The sequence below is a fragment of the Neodiprion pinetum genome, chromosome 3, assembly GCF_021155775.2.
Source record: "Neodiprion pinetum isolate iyNeoPine1 chromosome 3, iyNeoPine1.2, whole genome shotgun sequence".
In the NCBI taxonomy this organism is placed as follows: Eukaryota; Metazoa; Arthropoda; class Insecta; order Hymenoptera; family Diprionidae; genus Neodiprion; species Neodiprion pinetum.
Genome location: NC_060234.1, coordinates 32,533,018 through 32,545,048, shown reverse-complemented (window position 1 = coordinate 32,545,048; position 12,031 = coordinate 32,533,018). Strand labels below are relative to the sequence as shown.

General features: G+C 40.4%; 1 protein-coding gene across 9 annotated transcripts in view; it reads left to right on the top strand.

Moving 5' to 3' along the window:
- Window positions 1–12,031, top strand: part of Atg16 (Autophagy-related 16) — a 237,960-nt gene that overhangs the window by 17,607 nt on the left and 208,322 nt on the right. For all 9 annotated transcript variants that reach the window (XM_046618051.2, XM_046618047.2, XM_046618046.2 and 6 more), the window contains one exon: window positions 2,004–2,146. In XM_046618051.2, the coding sequence (XP_046474007.1) occupies window positions 2,004–2,146 (143 nt within the window). The remainder of the gene's footprint in view (window positions 1–2,003; window positions 2,147–12,031) is intronic.

The following is a 12,031-nucleotide window of genomic DNA, read 5'->3' as shown; positions in this document are numbered from 1 at the left end:
AAATGCATGGTGAATTCACTGTTCGTATCTGAATAAAACTTCCGAGTATAGTGTATAGGAAGTTCCGTACAGAAATTTTTAACAGTTGCACGACGTGCAAAATGCGAATTTCAGGCAGATAACATTGACGTTAAGAGTAACCTAGCAACTATAATGCACGGGCAATAAAAATCTCCACCTACCGAAAAATATTTTATTTATTTTTCTTTGTATTCGAAAAGATGATCCCCACTATTTTTTCATCCTAGTTTCTCTCTCGCTCTCTCTTTCTCTCTCTCCCTCTTTCTCTGTCTCTCTTATTTCCATTCTCTTCTCGACCTACATTTTATTCCCGTCGTCGTTCAATGAGACAGGAAACTACGCTTCAAAAGGGTGAAGAGTTTTATGTTATTCCAGAATTCTCGTAAACAGTGTATAATATAAACTTCTAGCGAGAAACTCAGTCGACGTTCTCAACAATTACGAGGCTCTAGAGTCTCGCTTCAAAACTCTATCTGCGACACCGTACGTCATAGCAATAATATTCGAAATTAGATCGCCTCGATCCGCGTGTCTATATCCAAGAATTTTATGTGCTCAACTTTTGAAACATTTTTAAATAAACTCATTACGATCATTCTTCGTTCGCGTTAATACCCGAGCTCCGCACGGCATTTATTGCTCATTTTTAGATGTTATTTTTATATTTTTTTTCCGTTCATATATTTTTACGTTACACCTACGCAATGTTGTAACTATGAGAAAAAGATATTCTCCGTATTCCACGGTGCGAAACAACTTCAGTTTCCAATGCAAAGAACAGATATGATACTTGCGTTCATGTAGTCTCTGGTGCCAAAAATGCGACGTCAACATTATGATACTTTAGAAGTACAACATCCCTCGCATTCAATGTAGGTATTAGAAGAAGAAAAGTATTGGAAGAAAGATCGGAAGAAAATGAGAGAGATGGACCATCGGCGTTATAAAATTAACCCATTCATGCCACACCCGGTTCTGTGGGACGTCTATCAATAATTCTTGTTAAAATGGTCGTATTTTCATCATCTTTATTTTTGCGATGGTCAATTGGTCGAGAAATCTATCTATGCGTTGACAAAATCAACAGAGTCGAAGACTTCTTAGATATATTCGGTTGAAAAAATGATTTCTCTCGAGAAACGCAAGCTTAGGCTTTCACTTGTAGTTTTCTGAGATGCCAGGGTTAATATTCAATCAAACTTTCGTGTTATCTTGTAACAAAAGATTACAGGCACTGCCAAAGTTTGGTCGTAAATTGTTTACTTCGTTGACTGTCGATGATTCAGTCATCATCTGCAAGAATTGGAGAAAGCTTAGTTTCTTTGTGCAAACGAATTCGATTTGTAATTTTTGTAATTATACTATATATATCCGATTGTAAAGATTTGCATTTTTAATCTGCGCGGTTTAACGAAATTTCATGACCGATTGCAGACTGAATTTGCCGTTGAATGGTACTAAATTCTATTACTGCTCACCGGCGCAATTTAATCACTCGAAGTTTGACGAAAATCCTTTACTAATCGCTTTCTGAACTCTGCAGAAAACACTCTCTGCAGTTTCTGCTCGCTTGCCGGTTATATTATGCTTATAATAAAGTTTCGCAATTAGAAATTATAATTCTGCAGTATTGAAATAATTAAATCGTTCCATATTACTCTGAATTCATGAATTACAGAAATATACGCATACGTCTAATCTGGTTCGTCGTATATCTACATCAATACTCGAGGCACTCGAGACCTGCCAGCAATTCATCGAATTCCAATCGCACCCATCTCACGATCAGTATAAACGTCGCGACGCCGTTAAAGAGCGATGTAAATCAATATCGCACCAGCTCGAGTCCTGTCCAAACGTTAAAAACTGTCATTTCAATTACACAAGTAGATTCCATCGGTGTTTAAATACGTTATTTACACAAGAAGCAACGAAGCGACTTTTTATACCGCGCACCCAGTGAAAACTTGAATTATTTTCAGGCTCGTACGACAGTAAAGGTATGCTGGTTGGCAGCAACGCGGGCGTCATGTCGGTGGACTTTGACTCAACCGGAAGTCTGATTTTGGGTGCATCCAACGATTTCGCCAGCCGCGTTTGGACGGTCAGCGATCTTCGACTGAGGGTGAGTGCTTGATATTTTGTTGCATTTTCGAGTAATACTTATTGAATTCTTCTCGTGGTGAAAGCCGTGCTGTTTCAAAGTCGAGGAATCGAACTTGCTGCAAATCTGACGCGTTCAGGTACTGACTTTTTCTACTTACTCAAGGGCGTTGTTACCGTTCGTCTCTTCTCGCGGTTCGCCGCTGCAAGCTCGGCCAGAAAGCGCATTATTCTTTGTGGAAACTATAGGTATACATACGTATGTAGGTACGATACAAATGCAGACCGAACCACAGTTTCTACTTCGTTCTCCGCTGAGCGTTTGTATTTATGATATTATTATCCACAAGTTGTTGTAAATTTTGCGCACGGAATTGTAAATCGGATTAGCGGGAAACGTGGTATCTTTGCAACAATTTGCAGAGACCCGGATCTGCAGGCATGCCTTCCCGCTTGCGTTGCGTACCTTACAACAGCTGGCAAACTTAAAATCTTGAAAGAGGAAAATTCGTATAAGCTATGTATATACGTGTATTTTTATATATACAACGATATATATGTATAGGTATATCGGAGGCAGGCCACCGTGTATAGGTAGTTACGGCGGTGCAAATAAGATTTTTGGAAGATTGCCTACGTTGAGAAAACGGATTAACGCGTGAAAATAGCGAGAAAATTTATTGGCTCACAGACTACGTCGCGGAAGATTGAAGCACCCCGTTGGTCTGGATGGAAAGATCGTCTCTTTGGATTTTCCTTTTCCTTTCCGTGTTCTCTTTTTTTTTTTTTTTTTTTTTCTTCAACATTTTTTTTCTCTCCTCCCTTGCGCGAAATCTGATTGGCTGAGTGGATTTTGCATTGGGACGCGAATGACTCGCGAACATCCATTAAATTATGGGAGACGAGATGACGAGGGGTGCCTCCTCCACCCCTGCCCCTGCCCTTCCACCTTCCCCCGTTTTCGGTGCGGTGCAGAGTTTGGAGGTGAGATGGAAAAATAAGGGTGGAAAATGTCGCGGGATGAAGGGTAGGGGGAGTGGGAGACACTTGGCAGGGGAATGTATTTGCAATAGAATATGAAATTTATCGTCACCTTCCCGTCTATTATAAAGCCCATCTACATTTACTGCTCTATCGTAAAACTAATGACGTTCCGGGCTGAAAAATACAGTCACCGAACCTCCGCCTTACAGGCGCCGCCTGGAACTATTATTTTTTCGCTACATTTCGGGGCGGGTCTTTTCTTCCTATTCCTCTCGTCCTATTCTTCCTTCCGTCCCTGTTTTCATCCTCTATCCTGCACTCAATCCCCCTACAGAAACCCATCGTTTCGCTACCCTCTCAACTCTCGAAACGGCAGCTAGACAGACAGATGGATAGCTCTAAAGAGATATAACTTGGACCTTTAAAGATAATTCTTGTACTCGATGAGTCTGTCTGGATCCTCTTTCGATATATACATACCTATGACGTCTCTGCTTTTTTTTTTACCGTTCTTTGGTAATCGTTACGAAATCGAATAACTCCCGTTTTCAAGCCGTTTTCGTACTTGGGTAAAATATCACAGCTCCTCTTTCTTCGTTGTTATAAACATTGGCGATTATCATTCTATTTTAAAAATATTTCTTTATGTTAGACAATAGTACTTGGCGTGAACGACACAACTTTTGCGACGAGAAAACTTGAAGAAACTGTGGTAAAAAAAAAAATTATCAACATACATAAAATTTGTCTTTTAAACTTTTCCGTCTTTCTGTACCTGCACCTACTAAAGAAGTTACAGAACAAAATTATGCAGAGTCGGTTTACCAGCAGCATACAACTTGTTTGAATAATTTGTTTACACAACCGCTTAGTATAAAAGTACGTTTTGAAGTGATAATTTCTTGCATTTTGACACATACTTTCGAAAGCTCGCATGCGACTTTTCACATCTAAAGCAACCGAAGTGGAAAAATACGCTTCATTTCGTATACGTGGATCGTTTTAATGAAAAAATCGAAGAATCCATTCAAACGAGATATCATGAAAAAAATTTCACCTCTAGCCCAGCGTTCACAATTTAGTAGGTCGAGAGGCTTGAAGAGCATACTTTTTTCCTGTATTTTTTCGGAATTAAGGATAAATTGACAATGAAAGGTACGAGTGGGACGTTTCGATTCGTCGCATGCATCGTTGCTCCAGTGCCAGTTTGTTGTTGATATTTTAAGCATGACGATGGGAAACTGTACGGTATTTCTAAAATTTTGAACGATTTTGTATTGAAAAATTGGGCCTTACTTCGTCAAAAGTTGCAGATTAGGAATATTTCGTTCGTCCGCTTTACCCTGTAATAATTAACGGCGACTATGCGTAGCCAGCTGCCTGCCGCAAACAGTGGTGATTAATCACGATTGGGTTGCCATAGGGTGGCTCCTAAGCTTTTCCGTAATCTATGTAGACACCTTGTCTGATCGTCGAACTTGACAGGCTCTTAGACCCGGGAAAGCCCGCAACTGGCCAATAAATAATGTATATCAGGTAAAATCCGTGTGCAGAGAGTGTGGCGTCTAAGCGATGAAAAATACACCATCAATCCGGCCGCGTGTTTCCCGGTTCACATAGAATCTCGCGTTAGCTTGCGGCTGATGGTTAATTAATCTACCGTCAAACGCAGCGCACCCTTTATCCCGAAACGGAAAAAGAGAAGCTAGAATTTTACCGTAACCGCGAATTGCGATTGATTCGTCCAATGTATACACTTATACATATATCTCCCGATTCGTTGGCACACTGGTCGAAATCGTCATCGGAAGGGACCCAACGACCATTTTGCGTTCGAAGCATTTCATCGGGGATTAATATAAGGGATCGTGAATTGTTTATATGGTATGAAATTGCTCCGGTTGAATAATTGTTATTTTCGTTGAATAACGAGGCGATATTCGTTCACGAGTTGTTCAACGTTCGTTTTATATTCTGCACGGTAGATATTTGTTGGAAATGTCGGTTAGTAATCTCTTTTAATGAAAAACATGGGAACGGTTAAGATAAATATTAATCTCCACTGAATTAATTGAGCCTATATCCTTTTAACATGTAAATTCCCGGTATACGTACGTATACTGTTATGAATGTGTGGAAGGATGAATTTTCTAAATCAGAACTCTCGCGCGAACACTTGAAATGCCACGAGTTTGATCGATGTTTGAAAAATGGTATTTCTATCCAGCTCGATTGATCGGCGATGAAGAAATGACGCATCAGTGATGTCTGCGCGTATGATAATAATGGAAGAATTTTCCCAGATGAATATGCTATATTCTGTTCGACTATGTCAAGTCGGGTTACGTTCAAATTACTCCCGGTGCACATCCCTTGTTCAACCGACCTCAAGAGCTCATTATGAATTATTGACCATTTGAATTATTGATGCTTTCATTAAGTGAATCTGAACATGAACCGGAACCGTCTAGATTTCTGATATATGTATTTCCATCTAGGAAATGAACTTTTATATCTATAAAAAATAAAAAATCATTCAGGAACCGGTTTATCGCAGCACAGATCTGTATGTGCGTAGCTTTTATAGATCGTAACTAACCGATATGCTCGGCGAAAACTTCATCATTCTTTCAACAAATATGATATCTGGCAGCTTCTTCTGGGAGAATGAAATTGTATGAAGAAAAAATATGAAAGAATGTATGCAAATCCAGAAGAAAAGTTCAAACTAAACCTACCAAGGAAGAAAAAGAGAGAGAGGAGGAGAAATAACGAGAGATAAAACATAAATAAAAAATAATACCTCTCGTGTATCGAAGTCCTTAAATTCAATATAATTTTCTTCTTCGCGACCCTTGTTTGTCAACTTCACGGAAAATAAACGACGCGTTAAACAGATATTGATAGTATTCGGGTACCAGACTCCGAGTCGGGTACAACCTGGGTAAGGCGATAATGGACTCGATTTTTGGCTACGGTGTTCACCGTTCCGTAACCAACGGCGATCGATCGAGCTCGGAATGATCGTAACTGCCGCAGGATTCCTTCGCTGGCTAAAACCTGTCTACAGGTTCAACCTTTCATACGTAAACTGTGAAAAATCGGCATTGAAGGTCAAATCCGCCAAATTTTGCCGATCAAAGTCCGATGGTGTTAGATTTACACCCAAAAATATGTTTTACGGAGGAAGAAGGAGATATTTCTGTTACCGGCTGCAAGCCGTCTTGCTTTCACCTACGAAACAAAATGCCTGCGAGACAGCCGGCAAGGCCCTCGCTACACTCTCAAAATACTTTCGGGATGTTTCTTAGAGCTTTTTCCGACGCGTTTCGACCGTGCGTGCGCCAATTTTCACCCCAGGTCCGGGGTTCGTATGTTTGCAGGGGTGGGATTTATTTATCTCCTGTCGAGGAAGGGAAAAAGTGAAAAGTCCCTAGAGTGTAACATCTCACACAGTTTGTCGAATTTCCACAGCCTACTATACTCACCTTTTCGGTGTATTTTTTATTTTATTTTTTATTTTTATTTTGCTTTTTATTTATCTAAAAGTGGCAATAAAACTCTTTCCATTTTACACGTCAAACCTTCTCGCTTCACACTAGATTTCACATAAATCAATCTCTACAGCATTATTATCTGAAAACGTGCTAGTCAGACTTTATCGTCCCGGTCGATTTTGGTTCTCTACTTTAATTCGAAATCATCGATTCTAAGTAGTAATCAGTACAGTATATATGGGCAGTCAAGAAAGCAAGAAGATAAATGAAAAAATTATTATACTTGCGTTTTTTACTTTAACCATAAGTATAAGTATAATTCATTACGATTTCACACCAAGCACGACTATACAATGTTGAAAAATTAGTTCCGGTATCGTGATTCTTGCGAAAGTATACTTTCTCGATTCTTATAGTAATTCGCGTAGGTACAGCAACTTGGAGATATCCAATGACTGCGAATTGAATCCTCGCCAAACTTCGTCGGTACATAACCACTGTCCAGTATTCAATGCGGTTTAAAAATGGAAAAACAATTCCACAAGCGATTGAATTATTCAATGCGTATTTTCTTCCAGTTATTTAGAAAAAAGCGAAGCTTTGTGTGAACTGTTTTAGTGATCCGCGATATCGGCTGCAGTATCAGTTATGTATCAGTCTTCAAAACATGCCTAGATACATTTTTATAGATATAATATATACACATTGTCTATATATGTATACATATAATAGTTTTGCCCCTTCGATTATTCGTCTCTTTTTAACAGCATGAAGAAAGTTGAGTTCTATTGACAGTCGTCTAAATCACGCGCCTCGTGTAACTTTCTTTTCAACTTCCGCGGCTGTCTCCTACTGGAGAAAAGTATTTCCTATGTTCGTTTTTCCGTAAGTTTTTTTTTTTTTCTTCTGATTCTTTTTTTTTCTCGTGTTATTTCATTCCTTTTTTTCCTTCGAAGATTGAAAAATAGGAAATAAAACCTGCGGTCGACCGAGTCGCGGTGGCCAAGTTTTCTATATTACTTTGTAAGAAAGGCTGTGTGGATGGAACACGAAGTGTTGATATACAATAGCTTGAAATTCCATACTGGTTTCACATCCTCTCCCAATCAGTTTCGACAATTTGGAGATAAGGACGTAGAATAAGAAAGTCTGGACATCAAGTTGTCCCCCGAAACTCCGGAGTCCACCCCTGGTAGGGAATTTCGTTTGAAACTCAAACCCCGTCCTCGCCTCAACGTTCTTTACTCTATCGAGCGGATTCCGGTTGCAGATTCAGATTATCTCGCCGAATTCCACAAGAGTTCTGGATTTTGAAGTATTTTCATTTGATATTGGAGATTTGGACAGGCATTTATTTTCAGTAATGAGCCGCTCTTGTCTACATACAATTATATATATAATTATATATATATATATGTATATGTATATATACCCGGGCATCACAAAACTTTGGAGTAGAAGAAGGAATTTAATTAATTGGCGATTTGACATGATATCATTGGGTCGGATTTGCGCTCCTCTCGTTCCTCCTTCCCAAGGCCAATCTCTTTCCCACAAATCTCACGCTGACCGAAATCAAATTAAAACTTGCGACGAGTCTCGTTTGACAATGAGAATTTATACCCCCTGCCCTCTTCCACGTTTGTTAAAGGACACCGGAATTTCGGCCACATCTTTAACGACCATCTCCACAAACTCCCTTTGTTAGCCCGCTTGTATTCAGCTTTGTTCGGTTCGGAGACAATAATTGGACCGTCGACCGCGAACGGAAATGTACGCCTGGATTTTCTCCGGCATCGGAAAGCTCCGGCTAAGCCGCGTACATCTCGCTGACTTTTGTATGACGGTTTCACCCGGTTAATTCTCCAAGTAGGTATACCCTGTACCGTACACAGTACTTTCACTTTCACTTTCGACGAATCCCTTGACCCTTCGCTTTCTGTCCGCGCCATCCGGTCAGAGTATTTTCGCCTGAAGCATCATTTTCCCGGAGCAAATGAGGCTTGCGGTGGTCATCCTTACGGGCCACGAGCACCCCTGGAACCGATGGCAATCCTCCCGATCACCGATGGATTTCCTCCGCGTATTCGGACCACCCGAACCTCGACGAAGCTCTCAGAGCACCGCCGAGAAATTGCCGAGAATCAAACCCAGTTTCCGTTAATCACTCATCTGTCTCGACAATTTTCCGTTCTTCTTCTCCCCTGACAGCTAAATATCCGCGGTAGACGCGATGTGCGTAGTATATATAATACGAGAAAATAATTCAACCGGCTGCGGTGTTCGTGAAGTTTGTAAATTTCGAAAAACCCAACAGTTTCAGGTAATTTTTATAACGATGTTGAAATTGAAAATAAATTTGATAATCCAAATTTTATTTGAGCTTGTACCGAAAAATTTATCGGTATCGCATGTACGCTTCTGGCTTCAGCTTTTGTGTAACGTTACCTAACAAGTTTCGCGAACTCTTGGATTTTATATGAAATTACAATTTGTGCAACTTCCATGCGTTACCGGTATGGAAAATTTTACAACGAGGGAAAATCATATTTATTCTCTAATTGGAGTTTGTACAAAAATGTGTAGGTACGATAGTTGCTTTAGAAATCATACTTAGAAATGTTTACTTTTTGTTGGTGTATAGTTTAGAAAAGTTGTTTACCACACGGTAAAAAATGTGATGTAGATTTTACATCTCCGTATCTATGTGAATATGTAAACACCACTTTTTTGGAGTGAAATCTACATCAATTGTGGTTTATCTACTTAAGCACATTGTAACTCTTACTATTGGTTTTGTAACTCTTATTATTGGAATTGCAAATCTTGCTACAATTGATGTAGATGCAACTCCAGAAAAGTGCTGTCCATAAATTCACCACAGTAGATGCAAAATCTACAATATTTTTCCTTCCGTGAAAATACACTATCACGTTTGACTCAATGAACCCGGATCTACTTTTTGTTTCACTCGCTAGCAATGAATGCAGATGCATTCGATCGAAAAAATTATCATATTGGCGAAGAGTACTTTTCGTTCAGTCTTTAAAAAAAAAATTCCTGGTAAAGTCCTGAACTTTAATACATAAAGTTTGCCGAAGGGTGACCTGAAAAGATGAAGAAGAAGAAAAAGGAAGAAAGAATATAAATGTAAAGAAAAAATGAAGCAAGTAATGTCGGTTGGATATGGTGAATCCGAGAAGGATCGCTTTCGCAGGAATTCGTGTTCAAGACTCCCGGAAGTACCACTGGCCTGAAAATTTCTAAAGACCAAATTTATATTCAAGCATACCTATCCCACCACCCGCGGGTAGGGAATCAGGCAGGCCGTATTGAATTTATCAAGGGCTCACCCTACTTACGAAAACGTTATCATCTCCGGAGCTGCATGCACAACAGCGGACGCGTTCATGCCGCGATTCGCATTGCAAACGGTGGTGGTGCAGACTTTTTTCTAGAAATCCACTTATCCCGCAAATCCATCTCTCGCACCTCTATTACTATATTGTACATGTGTATACGTACGTATAACGCTTGTATGACGCGAGTAACGGTAAAGCGAATTGTTCATTCTCATCTTGCACCTTTACGCAGTATTATATGGTTTTCGTCCAGAGTTTAGAAAAAAAATGAATACAAAAGGGCTTAACGAGAAACATTCCACTTTTTACCCCTTTAAAACTCTTTTTCGTATATCGTAGCGGTACTCTTCTTTTTTCAACCACAATTTCTATTTCCCTCGCGGATACATTTTACGCTGAAGATGATTTAGCTCGACGTTGATTACACAATACTTGAGAAAAGCGTATTTTCTTCCGCACGCTGTAACCCAAACGTATTTTTACTACACGTTGTAAAATTGGCCGAGAGACCGTTTTTCAGGGCGCACGACGCGCTGAACAGTGAAAAGCATACGTCGCAATGCGTATTTGCAGCTGTGTTTGCTTTTGATCGCGAGAACGGAGTTTAGTTACGTGTTTGTCCTCAGACCGAGGCGAATTCCATTTATACCTCGATATGTACGTAGGTACATAATGCCTTAGGTTTGATGCAGCGGCGGGCTGGCCCAGGCAATTCCCGTTCTTCTCTATAGCCCTACATAGCTGCACGTCATTCATTAATCCGACGACCTGCGGAGAGTTAATGGAATTAGTTTATGGATCCCCGACGTAGATACCATCCTCGGGCCCTCGACTTCCACTCACTCGCCTTCCATTCCTACCATTTCGAGGATTCCGTATACCTTGAACCTCGCCTGCAGGGTGCTACGAGCAATTTCTTCGGCGTCAAGCGGATGAACCACATGTACAAGCATACGTACATGAGTACAACCTATATAATGTATTCGTGTCAGGAACAATGCCGGGTAAATTCACACGGAATGATTGCGCAATAATTAAATCTCTGCCGGAAATACCGAGCCGAAGCCTCTCGCTATTATATAGAACTTGCTCCGCATGTCATCATCAATTTTTTCACGACATTCTCGAGGCCGCCGAGGCGTATTCTCCTTTTCTATTCCCCCAGATCCGCCCGTCCCTCGGTCGCTCTTCTCTTACGTAATTACGTTATGCAATTTTTATTCTTATCTTTTTCCACCCTCCATCCTTCCCCGTCGTATCTTCCACTCCGATTATAATCCATCCCCTGAAAAGTACCCGTCGTCGTCTGCATGATGTCCGTCGTTCTTGGTTCACATTGTGCAGGAAAAAAAAAAGTTATTAAAACAGAGTCGCAGGACGGGAGTGAAAGTTGAATTGCCGATGCTCGGGGCTCTCGAGGGTTGCCCAAATACGGCCATCGTGCGTGTTTGCCAATGGGAACAAGAAGATGATCGGTCCGTCGCTTTTAGGGCGCTACTGTTGTATAATATCCAGGGATAATCCGATAACGCCAAGCTCCGGGAGTAGTCCGGAACAGTTCGTGACCCTCGGGTGTGTTTCCAGAATTGACTTCGGGTTAATTCACCGAGAGCGGAAAGAAGATACCCACCGATAGCTTAGCCAACCTAAATCACTGCTGCCGCCCGTCAACCACCCCCTTTCCCCATCACAAACCACCATCACGGTGGTGAAATTCAGTTTACTCACAGATTTCGTGAATTTGCGTTACCGCGTATAAACTTCAACTGCGCCACTGCACTATTTTTAGTACCAGCACTTCCTCGTTCGAAACAATAAACAGATTCGTTGTTGCCTTAACCCTTCAAAGGGACATTTTTCTACTGAACAAATTTCGAAAATCATAGGTGATCTCTTCGGTAGAAATTATTTTTTTTTTTTTCAAAAAACTAGGATACGGAAAATTCTAGGAAAAATATGCATAGAGAATAGGTAAAAAAAATTTCAGAGCCTTGGCCTGTTTACGGTATACAAGAAAACACTGATTTTTTTTTAGAAAAAAACAAATTTTTTCGCTTTAATTCT